This window comes from Grammomys surdaster, unplaced genomic scaffold, assembly GCF_004785775.1.
Source record: "Grammomys surdaster isolate TR1022 unplaced genomic scaffold, NIH_TR_1.0 183, whole genome shotgun sequence".
In the NCBI taxonomy this organism is placed as follows: domain Eukaryota; kingdom Metazoa; phylum Chordata; class Mammalia; order Rodentia; family Muridae; genus Grammomys; species Grammomys surdaster.
Window position 1 is genome coordinate 3,245,856 of NW_021604628.1, and position 25,809 is coordinate 3,271,664.

Here is a 25,809-nt window from a genome sequence, read left to right on the forward strand (position 1 = left end):
ATGCACCACCCCACCAACTGAACCTCAATACCCACTTCCTCTTTCTGATCTGTTCGCTAAGCAGTGGGGTCCTTCCTTGCTCTTCAGAGCCGATCTGGTCCCTAGTACTACCATCAAGATGCTGTAAACTTTACATGCTGGCTGAACCACTAATCTGTGAACCTGGTGTGTCCGTGACCACAGATCTGGAGATGGGACAGGAAGAGAGTCGCACTTAGAGGGGAAGAGCAGTGCAGACCTGCCCCATGAGTGGCTCTGAACAGACTTGAGTCTAGAGATGATCGGGGTACGTTGAGAATCTACGCGTGTCTCTCTACTCACGGCAACCTGAGATCAGATGCTATGTGCCCTACTGGGTCTAGGATTCCACGCAGGCTGTATGGCTGGAGGAGATCTCCTGGTCCCTGAGGGTCTTTTTAGTTTGTTTTTCGAGACAGGGTTTCTCTGTATAGCCCTGGCTGTCCTGGAACTCACTCGGTAGACAAGGCTGACCTCGAACTCAGAAATCCACCTGCCTCTTCCTCTGCTTCCCAAGTGCTGGGATTAAAGGCGTGCGCCACCACTGCCCGGCTTCTCTGAGGATCTTTAGGCTCTCCAGAGCTCAGTGGGAACTCTTTGGACAGCAGCTCCGGGGTGTGTCACCCATGGGGTGATTAGCGCCGCGAGCCAAGGAGGAGGAACAGTGTGTAATGAAAGAACCATGTTGAGGAGTGTGATCTAGTCGGGCCGGGCTGATGCAGACCCAAGTCTGCAAAAGGGGATGTGCGGCCACGTGCTGGAGCACAGAGGAGCTCATGTGCCGGATTCTACAGGTCCCTTTGCCCGGAGGGGCGTGGCCTGCGTGAGGCACCGCCTTCAGCCCGCCCCTCGCCGCGCGGGACTCGCGGGTTAGCAGCCGGCTTGTTGAGGTCAGAGGAGGCGGGCAGCGCATCCAAGCCCAGCGCCTGCGCGTACTTAAACGCACTCGGAGCAGAGACCGAGCGAGCGGCCTGAACAGTCCCAGCTTGTGACACCATCTGGACCACGCGCCACTACAAGCTTCCCAGCATGGAGAGCGAATGCCGGGTGCTCTCCATCCAGAGCCATGTTGTCCGCGGCTACGTGGGCAACAGAGCGGCCATGTTCCCTCTGCAGGTATGCGCTCCACTGCTTATGTAACCCGGCCGGGCTGCTCGCTGGTTTGTCTGCGGGTTCGCTGGGTGGCCTTCTTTGACTAATGACCTTGGCCCCATACAGCCATTCTTGGGTCCCCATCGCGCGCTGTGCGCGCTGCGGACAGATCCTGGCGCACGCAGGCCGGGGGCGTGGAGTACCCTGGGGAGCTTACAGTGGGGTGGTACAGGTAGCACGAAGCCCTTTGCCGCGCCGTGGCGCCCAAGGTAGCCCCTGAGGGTCCCTGTTGCTTCCGGTTGCCTGGCCAACGGTGGGCGGGGGTTTCCCCGAAACGTTGAAATGCTGAGCTGTGAGGATCCTTCCCTGCGGGAGCGCGAACAGCCTCTTGGTAGGCGTATTGGCTAGTGATTGCTCGCTCTCTGTTGAAATCCATATTCTGCCTCTACCCATTCTGTGAACTTGGGCCAAGGAGAAGGCTGGGCAACGCTTGGGTCCGAAACACTCTTTGGGTGGTCTGTCATCCGCTGAGATGGGGCTTGAACCGCCCTGCGCCTACCGCACGCTTGCTTCTCTTCCTAAGAGACAGCACAGTTTTCTGAGTTTGGCTTTGGAAGCAACCTGTTAGAAGGGCTGTAGCCTTGTCGTCTTCCCAGAGCCTCTCTCCTGTGAGGTGTGTAACGAATGAGGCTGGCTCTGATCATTTCTAGCAGGTAGTGCTTATTGCTTATGACCGGTTGCTCTTGGAGGGAACTCTGGTGCAGTGAGTATTAGAATAAGGGCCAGAGGCAATGTCAGGCTGACTGGCGCTTCCTTGCCTGGCTGGCTCAGGAGGAAGGTTAGGCTGGCCTGGGCATCCAGGTGGTGGCCTCCTGCAGTGTACCTTTGTCTGGTTACTTAGCAAGGTGCCAGGTCCCCACTCCCCTTCTGCTCCTGTCAGCCACTATACTGACTCCTGGGAGATGTTAGGGTGGAGCAGCTGGTTACCATGGACCTGCAGGAAGGACCTGGAAGGAAGACAGGTGCCAGAACGGCATCTAAGGACAATCGAGGGCTGTCCTGAATCAGTCATGCTTGCCAGAAAAAAAAAAAAAAAAAAAAAAAAAAAAAGAACAAATGCTTGTTATTGTAGTGCATAGGAGATCAAAGTCCATAGGCAAGGGCTGTTGCTGAGTGTTTGAGCCCCTATTGGTTGAGAAGCAGTGTTTTCACCCACCCTGTCTAGTTAGTATACACATTCTTGCTCTACCCAGAATGCACCGGGCTGGTGCTTCATGTTCTTAACAATTGCTCTCCAGCTTAGGGGGCCAGGGTTGGGGTCGCAAGGTCATTGAGTTAAAACTGTACTAAGGGGCAAAGGGGCAGAGTCCCTGAAACAGGGACAGCCAGGGAGGGTGGGGGCCAGCCTGAGCTTCATGCAGTTCCTTCACCTTGGGCAGAGGTGTGCCGGCCTCTGAGGCCCTGTGTCCTGAGTTGCTTGCCTCTTCTACTTGCCGGTCCTCTTCCTTCACCTAGCATGCTGTCCCTGGGTCCCCTGGCCCTCTGTCCTCTAGACTGCACCGAGGACTCGTGTCCTTATTCAGGTTGAATTTATGGTGTTCCAAATGCAGATGGAGGGAGCTCTTCTTAGCTTCCATCTCTAGAGGTGGTGCTTAAGGACCTGGGACTCCATCCTGGTCCGTGTGGACTCTGCTGCTCACCACACGGCCCTGGATAGGGAGAAGCAGAGATGGAGAAGGCCGCTCTAACATAGAGAGCCTCAGGAAGCACAGTGGGGCTGGCACTGGCAGAGGCTGTGGTAGCCTGGGGCTCGCACTGTCCAGTCTTTGAGCACCTCCAGGTCTGGAGCTGTGCTCAGTGGAGATGGGGTGTGTGTATTTTTTTAAATATTTTTATTTATTTATTTTATGCTTATGAGTACACCACCGTCGCTCTCTTCAGACACACCAGAAGAGGGCACCAGACCCCATTACAGATGGTTGTGAGCCACCATGTAGTTACTGGGAATTGAACTCAGAACCTCTGGAAGAGAAATCAGTGCTCTTAACCACTGAGCCATCTCTCCACCTCTAGGGTGTGTGTATTCTTACTGTACAACCTGCATATGGGGAAGCAAGGAAAAGAGAAGATGTAGTCTTGGGCTGGGACCCTGAAATTTGTCCCAGTGCTAATCTTAGAAGGCCTCCTGGCAGAGGAGGCCGACTTGGGATTGACCCAGGTGTCCACAGGTTGCACCATCACGTGGCTGTCCATTATTACTAGAGGAATGGCTGGGGATGTTTCTGGTCCTCCCCTGCAGACATGCACCAGGCTGTTGATGAGCTGGTACTGGTACAGTTCTTCCTGCTGGGCCTGGCTTGTGCCTGTGACACTCCCTCTAGCTTCTGCCATGTGTCACACACTCACACACCTGGGCCATCAGCCCTGGCTTTCCAATGCTCCCTGCAAAGTGTCCCAGGTTCACCCTTCCAGTCTCCCACGGGGAGCTGGGAGAAGCAACAGCCCCCCATGGAGGCAGCAGAACCTTGCCCCTGTTTTCATTTCTGCTTCTGGCCCTTGGCCAGGCTATAGTGGCCAAGGGTGTCATGTGACCAGAGCCACAGGAGGTGGGTACCAGGTGGAATAATTCAAGGGTCTGCAGAGCAGGGAGAGGGTAAAGGGGCAGTGGGGACAGGCTCCTGGTCTCCTGCCCTAACCCTTTCTCCCTCAGCTCTGCCTCAGGGGAGTGCCTGGGAAGAGGGGGCTTCCTGCTGTTTTGGTTCTAGCCTGTAGGGTGGGCAGGGAAGGGAAGGGTGAACTCCAGGGTACCTTGTTGCCTCCTCCCATCTGCTGGGCACCACCTTGTCTTGATTCCCAGTTTTCTGTAGTTCTGAGGACTGGACTTGGACCTGGTGCATGTGGTTTTGGTTCTTGTTTTTGTTATTCCCCCAGAGACAGGTTTTTCTGTGTAGTTCTAGCTGTTCCCGAACTAGCTCTGAAGACCAGGCTGTCCTGGATCTCACAGAAGTCTGTCCAACTCTACCTCCCAAGTGCTGGGATCAAAAGCTTGTGTCACCACCCCAGGCTGTGCATATTTTTCAAGTGCTCTTCCACTGAACTATGTCCCAAGACCCCATACTTTTTTAAAACAAGACCTTGTTTTTTTAAAACAAGACCTCACTATGTAGGCCTGGCTGGCTTCAAATTCAAAGATCATTTGCCTCTGCCTCCAGTGCTCTGTGGGGATTAAGGGGTTAAAAGGGATAAAGGATTAAAGACACCACCTTTGCAGGGCAGTGGTGGCGCACGCCTTTAATCCCAGCACTTGGGAGGCAGAGACAGGCGGATTTCTGAGTTCGAGGCCAGCCTGGTCTACAGAGTGAGTTCCAGGACAACCAGGGCTACACAGAGAAACCCTGTGACTGGCTTCATATTATATATTATATATGTGATATTATTTATATATATTATATTATATTATATTAATTTTTATTTATTTATATTTTGAGTCAGGGTTTCTCTGTGTAGGTCCGGCTACCTTGGAACCCGCTCTGTAAACCAGGCTGGCCTCAAATTCAGAGATCCCCTGCCTCTGCCTACTGAGAGCTGGGATTAAAGGCCCGCGCCACCACACCTGGCCCCAATATATTTTTAAAATGGTTCTAGGGATAGAACCTGCGGCCTTTCAATCACAGAGTAAATACCATACAGCAGTAGTTCTCAATCTTCCTTACACTTAGACCCTTCAATACAGTTCTTCATGTTGGGACAACCCCCAACCATGCATTTTTTTTCGTTGCTACTTCATCAGTGTAGTTTTGCTGCGGTTATAAATGATAATGTAAATATCTGAGCTAGAGGATATCTGATACAGGATTCCCCCAGTGGGGTCGTGACCCACAGGTTGAGAACCCCTGTTCTACAGACAGGCTACACTTCCCACCCACTTCCCCCCTGCAAGAGGGAAGAGGGAAGCATCACTATCTAAAGGGGTGTGGGTGTGTGTGTGTATCCACAGGCTTGCACAAATTCTGTGGTGTGGGCTGAGCTGTCTCTCCAGCCCGTGCTTCATGCTCTCTGAGCTTCAGTCTCTTTACCTTGGGCAGAGGTGTGTCGGCCTCCGAGGCCCTGTGTCCTGCGTTGCTTGCTTCTTCCACTTGTGGGTCCTCTTCCTTCACCTAGCACGCTGTGCCTGGGTCCCCTGGTCCTCTGTCCTCTAGACTGTACCACGGACTCAGTGTCCTCATTCAGGCTGAAACTATGGGGTTCCAACTGCTCAAGGGAGGAGACCCCCCTCTTTTTCTCATCCCCCCTCCTCCTCCCCTTTTATTGGCTCTTTGTGAATTTCACATCATGCACCCCAATCCCAGTTATCGCTCCCTCCCCTTGTACCCACCCTCCACCCTTTCAGCCCCGCCCCCCGAACAGTGCCTGGGAAGAGGGGACTTCCTGCTGTTTTGGTTCTAGCCTGTAGGGTGGGCAGGGAAGGGAAGGGTGAACTCCAGGGTACCTTGTTGCTTCCTCCCATCTGCTGGGCACCACCTTGTCTTGCTTCCCAGTTTTCTGTAGTTCTGAGGACTGAGCCTGGGGCCTTGGGAGTGTTAACTAACACTGAACTCTGCCCTTAATCCTCTCTTCCCTCCCTTTTAAAACAGTGTCTCATGTAGGCCTGGCTGATCTGAACAAGTCACACAGATCATCGACCAAAGGTGTGGGGAATTAGTGATGTGTGCCACCATGCGCGACTTCCTTGTTGCTGGGGACAGAGCCCAGGGCCTTTCTTATACAAATACCTCCCCCTGCCCCCCAGGTATACCTCCAACCCACTTCCTCTTGCAAGAGGCTAGAGGGAAGCTTCAATATCTCAATAGTCTATGGGTGTGTATATATGTATATATAACATATATACATATGTGTGTATGTATATAATATATATATATGTGACCATGCACAGGAATGCACATACATATGTGCTATGGGCTTCCTGAGTCCTGTATCTGCTGAGGCTTACCGGCACAATGATTTCCCGTCATGTTTCTCTCCCCTTCTCGTTCTCTCTCTCTTTCCCTCTCCCTCTCTTTCTCTCTCTCTCTCTGATTTGTGTGTATGAGTGCTTTTCCTTCACGTATATCTGCACCTCACATGCTTGCACAGTGCCTAAGGAAGTGGTGAGCCTCCATGTGGGTGCTGGGACTCGAACCCTGATCCTTAAGTACTCTTAACCACTGAGCCAACTGTCCAGCCACACCCCACCGCTTTTTTATGTGTTCGTGGTTCGTGTTTCTATTTCATCTGCCTTCCTGAGCTCATCCTGGGGACACTGTGCAGGACGCCCTATCGTAGAGTGACCCTAGACCAGAGAAGGGGCGTCTCTGAGGTAGTGGCCTCTAGGGGTGAACTAAGACCACATTTTGCAACTCATTTGGGGTCAGGATTGCTGTTTTGGCAGTCAGTCCTCTGGAAGCTCAGCCACTCCCATATGTCTGAGCCAGATGTGAGAACTGGCCGGCTGAGAGACAAGGGTGTAATGGGATATCTCCTGACCCGCTTGCTTCTCCATCCAGAACGTATATTTGGTTTGTTTACCCAGTCTGAGTGACCTAGCAGCCTCACATGCTGACAAGGTCGGCCTAAGGATACCACAGTGAGCTCAGCACAGCCCACTGCCTTTAGGGCTTCACTGTGCAATCCCAGCACAGGCAGAGCCCAGCAGCTACACATGGTCCCTGGCTATGCCTGCCTAGCACTGTAATCCTGGCAGCGAGCGCTGTGAGCCAGGCCGGGGGTGGATGCAGGACCCAGAGTAAACAGGGTAGGAGAGGAGATGCTGTGTGTGGTGCAAGCTGTCTAGTAGCAATTCACCCCGCAGAGCAGAGGGCGTGGCTTGCCTGAGTCAGGAGGCTGACCTGTAACCAGTGGTGGGAGGCGGGAAGGGATGTGTGACTTTTGACTGTTAGAATGCTCAGGGTGACAGCAGTCACAAGATGCTTGCCCGGCCTGCTTGCTGATTCCCGTCTGAGAGAGGCTTAAGCATCAGCCTGGGACTGGGTGTCCAGGGCTGGAAACAACCTGTGAGGCTCAGCCTGCCCCCTCCTCTCTGTCCCTAGATGCCTGTGTGTGGAAGAACCACACTGGAATATTCCAGAGCTCGCCCCGCTCTGCCTCCCGTGGAAGAGATTAGCTGAGCTGTTGCTCTAAATGAGCCGCGTCTGGCTGTGAGGCTTCAGGTTGTGCCTGTGACTCTTTGCTGGAGGCTTGGTGATGCAGCAGTGGGGGCGGGCAAGGGGCTCCTGGATGTGCGTCACCCGCCCACCGGCAGCCACCCCCAGCACAGCACAAGTCACTACTGACGAGGAGGGGGCGGGGCGGGGGCGGGGCCTGAGAGTTGCAAGAGGGCTAGGGGGAGGAGCCTGATCTGGCAGCCTTGGGCATCAGGAAGCTGGAAAGGCAAGCTTCCCTTGTTGTCCTTTGATTTTCACTTTCCTGAATGCTTTTTGCACTCCTGGGGGCGTTGATGGCTCTGATAGGGAGGGAGGAAGTCTAACAGGCTCTGGTTGGGTGCTTTACCCCCGGGGGACAGTTTGAGGCTTCTCCACAGAATAATGCTGTGTTCTGTCCAGTTTGCCTAGACTCATCCATCAGCAGGTCTGGAAGTCCTGCCTCCTGCTGGACACTCAGAAGCACACCCAAGCAGCACCTCAGCCAGATGTGGTTCTCAGCAACAGCTGCCTCTCAGTGCCAGTGTGTCTCCAGGACTAGTTACTGCTTAGCCAGACTTCCTACATCTGCTAGAGTTGGGTCTCCAGTGCACTGGCACTTTCTAGTATACCTCTTGGCAGAGACATTCATGTAATGGATGTGAGTGAGTTTGACATTGGAGGCTCATGGACAGGTTCAGAATTCGTGAGGTTGTGGAAGAAGCTAGAGTCCCCTAAAATCCCATCAGGTTTTGAAGCATTGAGGCAGAGGGAGGCAAAAAACCCTGTGACTGGCTACAAAGAGAAATCCTATCTCAAAACAACCACAAAAAAAATAAAAATAAAAAAATAAAAATCTAATCAACTGTGATGTACCAGGCTGAAGAGTCAACCAGTGGGCCAGTAGAAATAAGCACCCTGTCTTCCACCATTCAGTCTTCCTCTGTCCTCCTGTTGGAAGTACTTAGCCAAGAGCCACTACTTTGCAGGGAAGTGAACTCCAGAGTCACAGCCATAGCCTCCCAGAGGATGGCCTTGCGCAAAGAGGAAGAGTCCCCGCCTGTAGCAAGGCCCCAGTCCTTGCCTTCTCAGCTGAGGGTAGCTGAGCTTTGTATATACACGTTGGGAGGTGGATTCTGGAAATGTTGAAATGAAATACTGATTAATACACCACTTTTGACAGTCATATTTGAAATGAAAATGCTACCGCGGTGGCTCAGCCATCATCATTCAGAAGCAGAAAATAGCCAATTCTTCCTCAGATCCGTGCGCCGGCTCCAAAGGATTAATTATCAACACACGCAGAAGCAGCGGGGCAGGAGATAGCTTGGCAGGGTTTCCAGGACGTGTGTCATCGCCGTTTCCAGCCTGGCCCATCACAGTTGATTAGAATTGTAAGGGATTTGAGACACTGGAGGCTATATTGGTGCACAGAAGTCTGGATAGGCGAGTGAATCTGCAAAAGTGCCATTTTTACATTTCTGGATTAAAACCACTGCTAATTTCTGTCACATTGCTCTAGTGGTAATGCTGGCTTAACTCAAGGATGAGTTTCTGGATGCAAACCATAAGCACTTGAGCTTAGTGGCTTAGCACAAAGCAAACACCACTGTGTGGCGCGTTGCCAGCATCCAGAACCCCACCCCTTTCCCCTCCAGGGCAGTCATTCTCCTGGTGCCGCCCAGGGTTCGTCTCTTACCTGTAGCTCTCTCTCCTGGGTTCTCATTCTTTGTACTTCATTAAGCTGTCCCGTAAGCTGTCCCATAAGCTGTCTTGCTTTTTCCTGTGCCATTCTGCAGGTGAGCCAGGCCATTTCCTATGTACTATGTTTGTTGTTATTTTGTTTCCTTGGTGTTTTGCTTGCATGGCCATGACAAGAGTGTCAGATCTTGGAGTTAAGGACAGTTGTGAGCTACCTGCCATGTGTGTACTGGGATTTAAATGGGTCCTCTCTGGATGAGCAGTCAGTGCCCTTAAACACTGAGCCATCCATCTCTCCAGCCATGGGTCTGGATGTAGTTTTTTCTTTTATTTTTTTAAATGTGTTTCTTCCTCTTTCCGGCCCTTCTGTTGGTGGCATCTCCATTATGGGGTCTTGTTTAAATATAGGGGTGCTCTGTATGTATACTTAACTTGCCAGAAGAGGGCATTAGAACCCATTATAGATAATCATGGGCCACTATGTGGATGATGGGAATTGAACTCAGGACCTCTGGAAGAGCCGCCAGTGTTCTTAACCACTGAGCGAACTCACCAACCCAAGGTCTGGGGTTTTAAAGGCATCCTATGAAGGGAGCTGTTTTTTTCTGCCGCTCCATGGTCACTGCTGTCTCTCTCCTCTGTATTCATAGGTCAGATTCACAGGGCTCCTTTGTTTGGGTGTCCTGGAGTTCTGGTGGGGGGAGTCCTCAGCTTCCTGTTTACACTGGATTCTGCCTAAGGTCTTATCTCTCTGGACTCTGGGTGCTGTCTGTACACTAGGCCAGTTCTTCCTCATCCTGGGCCTCTGGCTTCCACACCCTGGCAGACCCTCTTTCTGGCCCCTCTTTCTATTGGTGGTATCTGCATTATGGGGTGTGTTTCCTTGGGGTCTTGTTCAGTGGTCCTGGCCTGGCATTGCTATAGAGTGGATGTTGGATGAGGCTTGCCTTGGGGGATGAGGGGCCCAGACTAAGGGGAACTCTGTTTCTAGGGATGGCCACCTAATGAATGCGGAATGGTATATCTGGGGGACTGAGAGAGAAAGGGAGATCCTCTGGCAAGCAGACCACCCAAAAGCTGCTAAGAGTGAGGAGGCAGAGAAGTGGAAGAGGCAACAGGAGGAAACTCTGGCTCTGTGTCACACGGGGCATGCCTGAAAAGTGGCTTCTTGTTTGTCTGAGCCATCTAGACAGAATCCTTTGCCCCCTTCATTTTAATTTGTCTCTATTTGTGTGGGTTCCTGTGTACGTGAGGAGGACCCAGAGATCAATGCTGAGTACAACTCTCCAGCTCTTTACCCTTAAAAAGGATTGGTTGACTTATTGGGGTCTGAGTGTGTGGCCGTGTCTGTGTGTGCACACTCACTTACCTGTGTGTGCTGGCAGAAGAGTCTCCTGGACTCTCCCCCCCTCTCACTCTGCCTGTTCCTGTGAGACAGGGTCTCTCTGAACCTGGGACACATGTTTTCTCAGCCAGGCTGGAAGCCAGCAAACCCCAGCAACCCTGGCTCAATCCCCCAAGAAGCTGAAGCTGGTTACAAGTGTGTAGAGAACACCTGGCTTCTTACAGTGAGTGATGACATCTAAACTCTGGTTCCCGAGATTGGCACAACAAGTATCCCTAACTGCTAAACACCCTCCACAATCCCCTCGGTTTTTTTTTGGACACAGGGTCTCTAACTAGCCTGAAGTTCACCGACTAGGCTAGGCTGGCTGGCCACAGCCCCAGGAATCCTTCAAGCACAGGAATTGTGGCCAACACTGCCACACTAGGCTTGTTTGTTTGTTTTGTGTTTTACAAGACAGGGTATCTCTGTGTGAGTTCCCTAGCTATCCGGGAACTCTCTTGGTAGACCAGGCTGGCCAGATCTTTCCTCTGCCTCCTGAAGATTGGGATTGAGGGCGTGTGGCACCACGAACCACAAACTAGGACTCCTTAATGTGTGTTCCTCCTGCTCACATAAAAGCACTTTGTTGATGCACTAGCCTGGACTCTTACTTTAAAATAAAAAGCTTTTACACTCAATGATACCTTTTAGGTAGACTCTGAGGCCCAGCGCTGGAATTGTGGGAGAAAGCATCCGAACAATATACTGACTGCATAATCACCCCAGCTTGGCCTCTTCCTTTAAAATAAAAGGTTTTTACACTCAGTGATGGCTTTAGGTAGACTCCGAGGTCCACAGCTTCAACTTGGTTTAGTGAGCAGCTTTGTGTGCTGGGGATGAAGAGCTGACCACACGGAGCCTCAGCTTCTGCCCAGAGAGTCTCAGGAGACACATTTGTCCCATCTGGATGACGGCCATAAGAGTTATGGGAGGCCATTCAGAGCAGCGAGCTGCTCAATAAACGAGGTTGTTCTTGGGGACTTCAGCCCTGACCTGAGACCTTTCTCTGGTTGACAAGGAAGGAGGAAGAGTTTGCTAGCTGGTGTGGTCAGACTGCTTAAGTTGACCTGGCCAGCTGGGTCTGGCCCTCACACCCTCAGGGGTGGGTTGGAAACTAACATGGCCTTGTTCTCTAATCTGGACAGACAGGTGCTTGAGGGGGGTTTCTTTGACCACCTGAGCCCTCTGGGGTGCTCCATGAATCCTTCAGTGCATACCCACAAGGGGGAGGGGGTGTCTCCACCTTGGCCTTTTGGGAAAATTTCCTGAGTGACTGAACAAAGGAGATCCACGTTCAGCCATGTGTGGCCCTGAAATGCAAACATCTGGCTGGCTTGGGCAGGTTCCTATCCTGCTGCCGTCCTGCCTGGGGGTCTCGACCACCTGGCTGGTCTCCTTGTTACCCTCCTCAAGTTGGGACTCTAGCCATGGAGGGGACCCTGCTCTGGGTTCTAGGGGGTCACAGATGGGCACTGTCACACTCTTCTGCTTGTCCTGCAGGTTTTGGGATTTGAGGTTGATGCCGTGAACTCTGTGCAGTTTTCAAACCACACAGGTAGGACTTCAAGATGTTGGTCATGGCGGATCTGAGCATGTCCTGTAACCTGTCCTTGGGGGAGTAGTTGTCACTCCTAAAGGTGGGGAGGGGGATGGATCCCAGAAGGACCACTCTGTATAGAGTGTACCCTCACACAATGCTGGTTTGCGTGCCCACTGTTCTGGAGCTGACAGGTGGGAAACCTCTCTGCCTCAGCTTCCTGCTGTGCTAACCTGGCAGTCATGGCTCCTGCTGTGGCAGAGGAGCTGAACAGGTAAGTCTCAGTGAGTGCCACTGTGTCCTCCTGTGGGGACCTGCATGCTTGTGTGCATCTCCACAGCAATACCTTGTGCATGGGAGAGCCCTGTGTGGCTCTAGATTCAGCATCAGCACCAGGGGAAGGGTGTGTGTGTGTGTGTGTCTGTCTGTCTGTCTGTCAGTCTGTCTTCTGGGAACCCAAAGACAGCACTGCTTATTGCTAAAGGGAACTGTCCTCAGAAGCCACTTGAATTGTTTGGAGCAAGTATGAGCTCCCCACAGCCCTGACCTGTGGCCTCTGGAGTCCACAGGGAGTGTAGCTCTCCCTGTTCTCTGTGCTGGCAAGAGAACAAAGCCACTCGGGTGTTTAATAATAGTTCCTGTCCTGACATTGTTCTGAACACAAAGGGGACTTTGGGAGCTCAAAGTGCCCCAGAGCAGCCCAGCTGGTCACCAGCAGGATGTAAAGTCTCAGAGGATTTAACACACTCCTGAGTGTAATGGATTTTAGACAGGGAGAGAAGATAGGAGCCTCAGATAGGAGCTGACAGTGGACCTCCATGGTCGCTTGCTACTCAGTACCAGTGCTCGTGCATTTGAAGTCCCAGATGGCCCAGGGCCCCCAGTGAACTGTGGCCCCATGGACTCTTCCTGCTGCTTTGAGCACTGTTACAGGTGTTTAAATGAGATGGCTTGGATGCTGAGCAGTGGGGTTGAGTTTAGTTCTGAGGAGCATGCTGGCTGTTTGGGATCACCATCATTCTGGGAGGGATCACTGCCATGACATGGGGGATCACGGTCATGCTGTGCTCCATCTGGTGCTCCATGGGCACTGGAAACACCTGGGTACCTTAGAGAATGCTGTGTGTGTCCCTGGAAGGCTGGAGATGCTGAGTGGACATAGTTTGCTTTGGTGATATTCAGGATGTCAGTGGTTGGCCCCACCTGGCATCTGTATTTCTTTTTTTTTTTCCTATTTTTAATGATTTATTTATTATGTATACAGCATTCTGCCTGCATGTATGCCTGCAGGCCAGAAGAGGTCATCAGATCCCATTACAGATAGCTGTGAGCCACCATGTGGTTGCTGGGAACTGAACTCAGGACCTCTGGAAGAGCAGTCAGTGCTCTTAACCTCTGAGCCATCTATCTCTCCAGCCCATGTATTATTATTATTATTTTTTTTTTTTTTTGGTTTTTCGAGACAAGGTTTCTCTGTGTAGCCCTGGCTGTCCTGGAACTCACTCGGTAGACCAGGCTGGCCTCGAACTCAGAAATCCACCTGCCTCTGCCTCCCAAGTGCTGGGATTAAAGGCGTGCACCACCACCTCCCAAGGCATCTGTATTTCTGTAGAGTGGCTGTACAGGTATCCTCCATCTCAAGAAGAGTCCCAGAGGCCTGGGGTCCTGGCCACATCAGGCAGAAGGGCAGGTCATATGTCTGGGCCAGACCTGTTTCTTGTTCATGCTTGTCTCTTGGTAGACTTGACCCATGACTTGCTTTGGCAGAGATTTAATTTGTGGGAGAGAGAGAAAGAATGGGAGGGGACAGGGTAAGCCCTTACCTGCCAGTGGTGTCAGGTGACAGTGACCCAGCAGCTTGCCTTTGGTGGCTAGACACACAGAAGTGGAGATTGGGAACCTGACTGGACTCTGGGTAGGGACTGGGTGGGCTACCCTGAGATGTCCTGTTGAGTAGAGAAATAAACAGCTGTGTGCCCATGAGTTCCTGTCCATCTTCCATCTTCTGGGGCCCAGGGACTCTACTGCCCTGGACTGATTGGATAGGAACCAGGCTTGGGAGGATGGAGACCAGTGTTCAGCCCCCACAGTGTAGGAACAGGGTAGCTTTGGGTGTTGGGATCCCACTGAGGCACTTGGCCCAGAGAAGGCCAGCCCTCAGAAGACCAGCTCACTGGGTCTCCTCAAGGAAGGGGAGCTGGCTGTCATCAGCTGAGATGGCCACCAGAGAAGCCTGGGCTCCCCTAGCCACACTCAAGTGTCTTCTTCCTGCAGGCTATGCCCATTGGAAGGGGCAGGTGCTGAAATCCCAGGAACTGCACGAGCTGTATGAAGGCCTCAAGTTGAACAGTGTCAACAAGTATGACTACGTGCTCACTGGTGAGCGTCCCCAGGGTCCTGGGGCAGGGTCCTCATCCTGCTGGTGACAGGGATAGGTCCAATTCCCCTTGCTTGGCTCTTCCCTGGTTCCTTCCTAAGGTGCTTGCAGTTCTTCTCCCCCTTCCTGCCCTCCACCCCAGGTTGAGGGTGAAATACTGCTACCCAGAAGTCATCTGTTATGTTTCTGGTTGTTTTTACTACCTATCAGTCTATTATGTTATCGGTTTATGTATACAAGTGTGCATGTGCGTGTCCACATTTACACAATTGCACACATATGGTGCCACAACATGGGTGTGTGTGGAGGTCTTTCCACTATGTAGGTTCCAGGGATTGATTTTGGATTTTTGACTTGCCGGCAAGCATCCCCACTTGGTCAGACTTAGCTTTCGTTATCTGCCATGTTTTGTCTGGATATTGTGCCACACACCTAAAGCCCCAGCACATAGGCAGGTGGCACTCTGAATTCTATGGCAGCAGCCTGGTCTACATAGTGAGTTCTAGATAAGCCAGGGCTATGGACTGAGACCTTGCCTCAAAAAATTTAAATTTAGCTGTATTTTTTAATACAGTGTTTTGTGCACACTGGAAGATGGCATTGTGTCAGGTGGGTCTACAGTTATACAGTTGGGACCTGTCATGTAGATACTGGGTACTGAACTTAGGACTTGTGGCAGAACAGCTCTTAACCACAGAGCTGTCTCTCTCCAGCCTCACAATAAAAGAGACACAGGAGCTAGAGAGATGGCCCCGTGGTTTAAAGCACTTAGCATTCTTGAAGACCCAAGGTCAGTTCCCAGCTCTAAACCATGTTTAACTCCAGCTCCAGGAGTTCGGACACCATCCCCTGACTTCTGAGTGCCCATGCCCACACGTGGTGTATGGACATACAGTCAGACGCACACAGACACATAAACATTTTTTGGAATGATATGTCTTGAAAGTTCAATTACTTGTCAATTATTGATCCTCCTAGCCATCAAATTTCCTCATGGACTTCTGGGATTTTCCTGTCTTCCCCTGCATGAGTACAAATATTTGGGGACATTCTGTATTCCCTAGTCGCAGCATATGGCCTGTCCCTATGCAAAAGCATGCTTGATTTGATGGTATTTCTGACAGGAGATGGTCTGGTGGTCACTCTGCCCTATTTTGAGTGGACACATTTGATTTTTTTTTCCTCCCTAGGTTACACGAGAGACAAGTCCTTCCTGGCCATGGTGGTGGACATCGTGCAGGAGCTGAAGCAACAGAACTCTCGACTCGTGTACGGTGAGTGTACCCCATTATGCTGCTCCTATTAGGGAGGGGACCATTCCACCCCCTGTCTTCGAGCCACCTGTCTTCCTGCTTACCTGTTGTTTGACTCATGAGACCTCTAAGGAGAAGCCGAGTGGACTAGTCATCTGGAGGACTGGGAAAGTTTGTCAGGGTGACATTACCTAGGGTTTCACATGGAAGGCATGAGAAGGGAGGGGATAATTATGGATGAAGTTCTGGGGTACCCAAGATGCGAGAGGTCTAATCTTAAAGAGGTCGAGGTTGGTTGATACCTCAGGCAGGGTACACTGTTGTGGGGGGTGGTGACAAAGTGGGGAGGGTCCATCATATCTAGTTTGTCTAGATAGCCTGGGGGCATTACCCTGGCTACCAGCTGGGCATGCCTGTATTCTCAGTTACATGAGAGGCTGAGGCAGGAAGACTGTGGATCTAAGAGTATCCTGGGTTACACCCTGAGACCCCAAGCTGCTGACCAGGTGTTCTGTCCCTGCAGTGTGTGACCCTGTGATGGGAGACAAATGGAACGGGGAAGGCTCCATGGTGAGTGGACTCACACCGATGTTAACCTGTGGTCTGTCTTCTGCTTAGGGTTCCCTTCCCAGGTAAACCAGTGTGGCCGATAGGCTGGTATGCACTGTCTGTGCCTGCATAGGCTACCCACATGTCCCATGGCAGCCATAGACAGTCTGTCAGCAGTGGGCAAGCTGTTTAGTAAACCTCCAGGTGTGGACACTGAAGCAGATGTCCTACAAGTTTCTCCTGTTGTGGGTGGTCTTCTCCTAAAGATTGATTGGAGGCTCTAGCTGAAGGAGGGATTGGGGGTGGGGGGTTGTTAGCCATTTACCCTTGACTGTAGGACTGTACTCTTCTGTCCAGAGGAGGCATCATGGGGGTCAAACACATGGCCTCTTACATACTAGCCACATACTCTGCCACTGAGATATGTACCAGCCACCAAACACAGTTAAAGAACTTTCCATGATAAGACCGGAGTCTAGGGGTTGTGCTATGTAGGTGGTCCAGTAGTTTGTGCCAGTCTGCAGGCATCCATCTGGGTAGGACTCTGTATCTCCAGTTTAACTGGAAGTGCAGAGATTGGAACCCTGGACCACGCATCAGCACTGCAAAGCATCATGAGAGCAGTTATTTCTGTATCATGTAGGACTTGAGTATCAGGAACCAGACAGTAGGCATTTGTAATCCTAGTTACTTGGGGGCTGGGGAAGGAAGAGTACAAGTTCGAGGTCAGCCTGAATCCAAATTTTTAAAAAGGATCTTGGAGGTAGAGACAATGCTGGCCAACAGGCACAAGGCCCTGGGTCCATCCTCAGCATAGAGGTAATAAGAAAAACAAAAGTTAAAGATAGTTCTCTAAGATGGCTTTGATAAGTCACACCTGTAATCCAGGACTTGGAAGGAAACTGCATTGCTGTGAGTTCTAAGCCAGCCTGGGCTATAGAATAAGAACCCATATGGGGTTTGGAGGTGGGGGAGAGGTACTGTTTTGTGGAATTCTTCATTGATAACTTAAACAATGAGATGACCAGGAGTGGGTTAGCTCACAGGCATGTCTTCTATGGAGATGAGACACCCAGGACTCAGGCTACCAGACCCAGCTGGGCCCCAAACCCAGCTGGCAGGGCCTGAGGGCCTGGTGTTGCCTAAGTCATCCTGTGCTGTCCTTGGTCTTAGCTCCCTATCTCCCTTCCTTCTTGGTTCTGGTGAGCTGAGGCCATCCCCTCCTGCCTCAGGCCCTTCTCTTCCTTGGTGACACCCTTCTCTGTCCCTGTCACCCCCAACTCTGTGGATCCTCAGTTGTGTATTTCCTCATGGTGGCAATGTCAGGTGTCCCCTCAGGATTTGGGCTTTGGGATTGTTCCCCGCTGGTCTCCTTCCGTGTGAGTGAGCCTCCTCCTTTGTCTCCTGTTCTCTCCAGTATGTTCCCCAGGACCTCCTCCCCGTGTACAGGGACAAAGTGGTACCCGTGGCAGACATCATCACTCCCAACCAGTTTGAGGCTGAGTAAGTAACCACATGGTCAGAAAAGCCAGATGCCCCGGGGAGCCCTGCAGAACCCTGGGCCTGACTTCACATATGCTCTGGTAACTCCACCAACCCCACATCTGCCCCCTGAGGCCCCTAGGTGGCCCTTAGAAAGCCTGGCCTGCACTAGACTGATCATGTCACCCTTGCCTGAAAACCTGGACCCTAAACCAGCAGTGGTTCCCACTGCCTCTAGGGAATGACAAGCACTCATTCCCTCTGGTTCTTGGTACATGATCTGTTGGCCCACAGTTGCTCCCTGCTGGCGAGATGCTCCAAGGAGACAAAGAGGAGATCGCACATGTCCAGCTGAGGGTTGATGTGTCTGGGAATGCTCAGGTGGAGCTGCAGGCCACAGGTCTCTCTCAGAGCTCAGCACACATGGCCCTGATTAGCTAGAAAAACAAACAAAAACAAAAACCTGCAGGCTAAGGCAGGCAGGTGGGGAGCCTGATCCTCAGGCTTCCTTGAATATTGATTACCTGCCTTAACTGTGCGGGTTGTAGGTGCTGTTTCTGTCTACAGTCCTCTATAGGGTTCAACACCGTTTGGAACCACACCATGTATACAATTTCCCTTTCACACACTTCAACCCTGATATTCCCACCTCTTATGTTGAGACCTCACCTGGTTCTCATAGTCAGTAGGTGCTCTGATGGCTCCCTGTGGGGTCAGGTGTCAGGATGGATGTACTGTAGGGTCTGGCTCACCCTTCCCATCTGTGTTCCAGGTTGCTGAGTGGCAGAAAAATCCACAGCCAGGAAGAAGCATTCGAGGTAAGGAGAGCTTCACACACAGCCCTATTCACCAGGAGACAGTCATCTGTCTACAGGAAGGGATGAGCATCTGAGGGATACTGAGCTCTGCCCCCAGGTGTGATGAACACCTTGTCACTGACTGATACTCTCAGCCCACCATTATCTGTGACTTCGCCCTGTGGCTGCCATAGTAGTGTTCTCTCACATCTCTGGGGTCTGAAAGTCCAAACTGCAGGGGCTGTCAGGGTGCACTCCCTCTGCTGCTCCAGAGGTCCTGCCTTTCACCTCAAGATTCTTCTGCTGTGTGTGATATTGACTCATGGCCTCTGCTGCTTCATGACTCAGCCTACTGTCACCATGCTTTATAGGACAGAAATCATCCTTCTAAGACTCTGTGGCCCACTCAGCTGTGGCCTCAGTTTGTCTTTTCACAAATTAGCCCAGAGCAGTTACTGTGTGTGTAGTGAGTGTCTATTGTGTACCAGGCACTGTGTGAGCTCCAGACACAATCTCATTGATTGAACCCAACAGCCCACAGTGTCCCAACCACCTAAGTCACCATCATGTCCCAACACTGTTCTGGTTACCTTCAGTTCACACCATCCTACCCAGAAACAAGCAGCCGGCAGGAAAGAGCCACCCAGGAGCGTGTGGTAGCAGCTCCTCACTGGGACTGGGAGTGACCTGTGTCCAGAGTTGCTAGTCATCTATTTTTAAAGACTTACCTATCTGTACCTTAAATTTGAGTGTTTTTCTGTATGTGTATGTGTGCACCATGTGTGTGTCTTGTATCCTCAGAGCCAGAAGAGGGTATCAGATTCCTTGGTACTGGAGTTAAGGACAGTTGAGAGCCGCCATGTTGGTGTTAGTAACGGACCCTGAGGCCTCTGTAAGGCAGCTAGTGCTCTTAAGTGCTGCTCTCTGTCTTCAGCCCCATGATGGGCATCTTCAGTGTCACACCTGAGCAGCTCCATACACCAGTGTGGCCATCCTGCCCGCCCTGTGTGGCCTTAGAGACTACAGTGTGTATGGTATATAAGTCCACGTATGTTGTCCCCTTCTATGAGTGGACTGTGGCTAAGTTTGTATCCTGATCCACTTGTATAGGCACCCGAGAGTATGCCCTCTGAACATGGCAATGCACATTGGGGCATCTGTCAGGTTTAAACCAGCTTGAGCCATGTGTCATGGCTCACAGCACTTAAAGGAAAGATGTAGTGAAATCTCTGAGTTCAAGACCAGCCTGGTCTACATACCAAATTGAGGTCAGCCAAGACTGTATAATATAGTATGACCCTGGCTCAATTAATCAATCAGTAAACAAACAAACAGCAAACAAACAAATAAACAAGCCTGTTAAGAGGGAAGCTTGCTCCCTTTGAGTATAATGGGCTTCCTGGGTTCTAAGGAGTTGGGGTGTGGCCCCCAAGCTTCCTCATTCTACACACTCAACTCTCAATGATCTGGTTGAACATGGCTGAGCACAGACTAGGCCATGTGTCTGCAACGTTCCAGGTTTCCTGGAAGCCCATCAAGCATTCTGGGTTTGCCTGGCTGCTCAGTCTCTAATTGTAGAGAGGACAGTGGCCTACCAGGCCCTGTCCCCTGTCCCTTGGGAAGCTTGATTGTCAGTGTGTAGATGTGCTGACACTCCCCCTTGCTGCTGGCAGGTGATGGACTTGCTGCATGGTATGGGTCCTGACACCGTGGTCATCACCAGCTCTGACCTACCCTCCCCACAGGGCAAGGACTACCTGATCGCGCTGGGCAGCCAGAGGATAAGTAAGTGCCTGTCCCGCCTGCTCTCACATGCTCCTGGCCCATTGGTTTATGTAGCCCAAGGCATTAGAGTGTCAGAGGATGCTTGGGGCTCAGTAGGAAGAAGCTCATGCTCAAGCAGCCAGCGGGGAAGCTCCTCTTGCCCCTCAGGAGAGTCAGACAGAAGGCAGGCTCAGGAGAGGCTTCTGCAGAGCCAGGAGGGGCTGGATGGGGTTTTGGGGACATGAGCAGACTCTCCCATCCCCCACTCACCGGATGCTCAGGTATCCATGCAGTGCTTCAATTGGCAAGTTCTCATGTCTGGTGAGCTACCATCCTGTGGCCTATTCCAGAGGCCAGCTGTGTCTGGCTTCTGTGGCCCAAGTGCCCAGAGGGTGTAGACATCTGTTGGGCTGTGGTGACTGCTGATACAAGCAGCACCTGAGTGAATTCTTTGACCAGTAATACAAGGCACAGAGCTGAGCCCCAGGCTGACAGGATCCCCAAGTTCACACCCACTGGCTTCAGTGAGCATTCTGGATGCAGAAGGGTGTAGGGATGTGTATGTGACTGTTACTGTACTGCACACGTGTGTGTACACACACAAGCAGTGCATTCAGACAGTTATTGGCACACTGAGTGTGTTCCACCTTGCTGACATCATCTTCTAGGGACCAGTGTTTCACTCCCCTTTGGGACACTGGAGGCAGTGGGGGTTGGTAATGACAGTTCACATGAGTCCCAGAGCTACTGAAGGATGCCACACCACCTCTGTGTGACCTTCTGAAGAATGGGCAGTGCTGACCTTCCTGTCACATCAGAGAAGTGGGGACAAGTTGGGCTGACAGGTTCTTACTGTAGGGGTGACCCTTGTTCGACTGAGAAGTCTCAGACTCGTGACCTGGATTATGTCCTTCCCCAGGGAAGCCTGATGGCTCCATGGTAACCCAGCGCATCCGGATGGAGATGCACAAGGTGGGCGCCGTCTTCGTGGGCACTGGGGACCTCTTCGCGGCCATGCTTCTGGCGTGGACACACAAGCACCCGGACAATCTCAAGGTCAGTTGTACTTGTTGCTCCTCCCCCACAATTCTGTCTGCTCTCCTGGTGCAGAGATAGTGTACTATAGTTCTAACCTTCAGAGAAGCAGGTTAGTGGGGCCTGGGCCTAAAGGTTCTGTGGGAGGGTACCACTCACCATGGGCCCAGAAGACACCCTGTCAGTCTCTTGCCATGCATCCCATGTTTGGGAAGTGATATCATGGAAATAACCTCTGGGACTTGTATTATAAAGTTGGAATGCAGGGATCTCAGGACTTATGCCCAGTGCATGCATGTGACCTGGGTTTTTACCCTCAAAGTGTAAGAAGTAAATTAAAAGACAGAAACTACCTTTCACATCCTGGTTCCATGCAGCCTTTTGGGCATCTCCTTGTTGACCCGGAAGCCACTTCTGTAGGTGGTATTTGCTACTTTGTGGGGTCTCCTTTGTTGCACCCTTTATCCCCCTAGTTTTACCTCCTAACATTGGAGAGGAGAGAACAAAGGATCGAGGTTAGAGAGAGATTTCTTGTTTCTTCTTTTCTTAGCACAACCACTAACAAACCACAAGGAATCCCTGTGATCCACTAATCACGAATCTGCCGCTTGGGTCCCTAGCATTTTTATACCTTCTGAAAAGTTCCCAGAATTTGAAACAGCATACAATCGCAGCTGGCAAAACCATGTCTCTGCTAAAGCATGGGGCAAATCATAATCACCTGCTGTGGACCATCTGAAGCAGCCCCATATTCCATATCTGGGATTAAAATGAAAACATATTCTTTTTTTTAGAGGTCCTGACCCTTGCCTTTCTTTCTTTCTTTCTTTCCTTCTTTCTTTCTTTCTTTCTTTCTTTCTTTGGGGGCGGGGTTCGAGACAGGGTTTCTCTGTATAGCCCTGGCTATCCTGAAACTCACTCTGTAGACCAGGCTGGCCTCGAACTCAGAAATCCACCTGCCTCTGCCTTCCAAGTGCTGGGATTAAAGGCATGCGCCACCACCGCCTGGCCAAAAAACATATTATTATAATCTTTCTCCCTCTCCCTCTCCCTCTCCCTCTCCCTCTCCCTCCCTCTCTCTCCCTCTCTCTCCCTCTATGTGTGTGTGTGTGTTTAAGAACCCAAATTTCCATTATTCACATCACAAATTTTCCAGTGCGTAGCCCAGTCTGGATTGTTTCATTAACAGTGTTAACAGCGTTAACAGTGACCTTGGGGAAAAATGGCAGTAAGCTCAAAATTTACAGAGATAGTTCCTTCCCCCTCAGTCCTGTCCTGGAGATGGGTCTTTCTATGGTTGTCTATATGTTCATCACTCGTGTGGTCATACTTTGTGTGAAGATGAAGTTAGTGCTAGGGGTGCACCCCAGCCATATCAAACTCAGGTGTGACGGAGGTGTTTTGCGGGGATCATGCTGGGGCTTTTCTTGTGCAGTATGCAGTTCAGTGTGCTGCTCATCCGGGCCAGAGGAGTTCCCTTCCATCTGGGATCTCCTGGCCTGTGAGCAGAAAAGCTTCATGACCAAGTAGTGGGTCCTTTCCCTTTCTCCACAGCAGCATGCAGCAAGCATGTCATCCTGCAGTGCTGTTGAAGGCAGAGTCACAAGGGCTGGGCCCATGACTCAGGGGAGCACTTAACATGTACACACAAGGCCTGGGTTCCATCCCAGCATAGCAAATACCACACTGTAGACTGTCCCAGCCATGCAGATGGCTACCCATAGCCTTGCTTGCTGTCCCTCATGTGAAGGACAAGGTTGCATAGCTGGGTGAGGGCTGCCCTTCCTTTAGACTGGAGAAGGAATCAGCTGTCACCTAGAGGAGGCAGTTAGATGTGAGGACCTGAAAGTGGGTCCCTGGTCTGTCCCAACACCATCCTACCCAGCTCTGACCACGTCTCTGACTCTTTGCCTTTATGATGGAGATGGAGTCAGGCTCTCGTGTGTCGAGTCCTTTGAAAACTCTGAACTCTGAGCCTAGCATGCTCACTCCTTTTTCCCTGTACTGGCTCTACATCTCCCAGGTGTAGAGCAAGCCAGGCTTGCCCTGTTTAACTGGCAGCAGTGGGGGTTCCTTTGTACAGAGCAGCAGGGATTTGGCAGCTCTCACCCTGTGGAGCCTCACTGTGGGGTTCCCAAGACAAGCCCTGGTTCTTCCAATCCCTGTCAGGGAAATGAGGAGTGTCTAGGTATTGGCAGAGTCCCCCAGGCCTTGAATTCAGGGTGGGCCAGAGCTCTTTCATTTTTAGAGTTTTAAAACTAATTAATCCCAGGAATTGTAGCAGGAATTAAGCACCTGCTGTGTGCCAGGTGTGCCCAATAGTGACAAGTCCCAAGGTCAAGGATGCCCCATCCAATGATGCATCTCAGTCCACGGGTAAGTGGTTAATTAGCGAGCAGCTCCTGACTGGTTCTCTCTCCCCTGCTGTAACAAAATACCCAAGACTCTTTATAAAGAGGAAAGGTTTCTATCTACACATGGAAAGGTATCTGTCCATGGTGAGCTGGCCTTGTTGCTTTGAGACCTATAGCTATGCATCATGGTGGCATCCAGGAAGCAAAGATCCTTGCATCAGGCCCCACCTCTGGAAGCTGTCATTCCTCCAATAGCACCCCAGGCAGAGAGCCTAGCCTCTAGCCTGTGCTAAGTGGGACCCTCCAGATACAGCCTGATGCAGAAGCATCTCAGTGTGGGGTTATCCTGCAGTCATTCCAGTGGAAGCCCAGTGGTATCCAGTGTGGGTGTGAGGGACAGTGAGGCCATCTGCCTGGTGACTGAGGGAGCTGGTACTTGAGGATGCCCTCTGTACAGAGATGCTCAGCAGGTAGGCCACAGCCTCTGTCCTCTCCACAGGTGGCCTGTGAGAAAACAGTGTCTGCCATGCAGCACGTCCTGCAGAGGACCATCCGGTGTGCAAAAGGTACCTGCCAGGGCTCTCTGCCTTCCATGGGGGTAGTCCCTGCCTAGAGGTGGGCAAGAGGGAGGGGGGAGCTCTGCCTCCTGCTTCCTGTTAGAAGTGAGTCAGCAGGGGGCAGTGTAGAGCCCCTCCTGAAGCAGGAACTGTGGGAACTGTGGAAGGAGGAAGGATGTCTCAGGTTCTATGCTACCTGCTCTGATCTTCCCTGTGTTCTGCAGCCGAAGCAGGAGAAGGACAGAAGCCCAGCCCGGCTCAGCTGGAGCTGAGGATGGTCCAGAGTAAAAAGGACATTGAGAACCCCGAGATCGTCGTGCAGGCCACCGTGCTGTGAGGGCCATACACACTCGCCCTAACGTGCAGCGAGCTGAGGTGTCTGTCTTCATCCCTGTGAAAAGCTGTAAACGTCTGCCTTAGAGCCGTGACTGAAACTTGACATTGTGTTCCTTCCTGAGAGTCAGGCCTCAGCCAGTCTCTATCGTGAACATGTGCCATTGTGCTATTTCTTTTTTTTAAAAAAATGACAAAGCCGTCGTAGAAATATGTGATTGAGATCCATGGCCCCTTCCCCAAAGGCTCTGGGCCTCTGACTGCCTCGTGTTGCCTCACAGGTATGTGGAAGGTTGGGGGAGGCCATCCTGCTGCCTCTGGGCCCTTCTTTCTGTTGGCCACTGACTGCCATTGCCCCTGTGTATACACAATCCCTGATTGTGTACAGACTCTGCCTGTGTCGGCGCTGTCTTCAAAATCGGGTTAGGTCTCAACGGTTGGCATAGGAAGAATTCCGCCATTGCCATCTTCATTGCCATTCTGGTCTTTCCCTTGTTCCTGCATTAGAGTTTCTGTGTGTCTCTGCTGGTGTTTGGAATTGTGTCCCGAATGTCAGACGTATGCAGCTGTTGGACTGTGTGGAAAGGTTTCATATTCTCATGCTTGGGTAGGCTCACAAGCATGTGGTCACTGTGACAGGAACCTTTTAAGGAAGCAGAACATTCCAGAGGATCTGCAAGCCGCCTGGGGCTCTGCAGGTTCTCCTGTCACCTGGGAGCAAATTCTAGGAAATTGACCAACATGGGGTTGAGCTGCTGAGCGCAGGACAGCTTGGGAGTTCAGGGAAGTTTGCCACACTGGGCTCTTGTGACCGCTCACCCAGCCCTGCAGGGCTTTCAGCTGTCAGTCGACCTGCCACATGCTGCTGGAACAGTGCATTGCTGCACAGGGGTTTGGACAGACAGGGAAGGAGAGGCAGAGATGCCTCCTGCCCCCTGGTGGCATACTTAAGTGCTGGTTTCTCTCTCCCTCTACCCTCTATTCTGTATTCTGTGCCCACCTCATGCTGAGGGGCAAGAGGCCCTCATGTGAAGCCAGCTAGCTCTCTGTCTCCTTGCAAGGTCTTCTCTTTAGATCATATTGGCATTGTGTGTGCAGGGGTGTCTCTTACACCCCAGCTGGAGACTGTGATATGTCCCGTTGCCTATACTGCTCAAGGGTGAATTTCTTGGCTCTGCTTCCCAGAGTTTAGGGTCCCTAGTCATGTCTGTGAGTTTGGGCTTTCCACTCATGACTTATGATCTCTCTACCCACACCCATATCCCTGCTCCTCAGACCTTGAGATATGCGTCCTCTGAGAAGCCTAAGGAGAACTGGGAGGATGGAAGAGATGGAGAGTAGATCCTGCCTCCCTCTCCCCCAGAAGCATAGCGTCTCCATAGACCTCTGAATGCCAC

General features: G+C 51.6%; 1 protein-coding gene across 2 annotated transcripts; it reads left to right on the forward strand.

The window, feature by feature from the left end:
- Positions 1–918: 918 nt before the first annotated feature.
- Pdxk (pyridoxal kinase) lies at positions 919–24,933 on the forward strand. Of its 2 annotated transcripts, none has more exons than XM_028767948.1 (11): positions 919–1,134; positions 11,875–11,929; positions 14,186–14,290; positions 15,479–15,562; positions 16,065–16,111; positions 17,508–17,593; positions 18,345–18,390; positions 20,043–20,154; positions 21,053–21,189; positions 24,022–24,088; positions 24,304–24,933. In XM_028767948.1, the coding sequence occupies exons 1-11, from the start codon at positions 1,048–1,050 to the stop codon at positions 24,414–24,416; spliced, it is 939 nt and encodes a 312-aa protein (XP_028623781.1). In that variant the 5' UTR covers positions 919–1,047; the 3' UTR covers positions 24,417–24,933. The 2 variants fall into 2 exon arrangements, with proteins under 2 accessions (XP_028623781.1, XP_028623782.1); XM_028767949.1 differs by having other exon boundaries at positions 11,875–11,924; positions 14,181–14,290.
- Positions 24,934–25,809: the final 876 nt, after the last annotated feature.

Excerpts from the sequence above, each read along its gene's own strand:
- Pdxk (XM_028767948.1), top strand. The coding sequence starts at position 1,048 with ATGGAGAGCGAATGCCGGGTGCTCTCCATCCAGAGCCATGTTGTCCGC. Across the intron at positions 15,563-16,064 it reads GAACTCTCGACTCGTGTACG|TGTGTGACCCTGTGATGGGA; the intron begins GTGAGTGTACCC and ends CTGTCCCTGCAG. Across the intron at positions 17,594-18,344 it reads CCCAACCAGTTTGAGGCTGA|GTTGCTGAGTGGCAGAAAAA; the intron begins GTAAGTAACCAC and ends TCTGTGTTCCAG.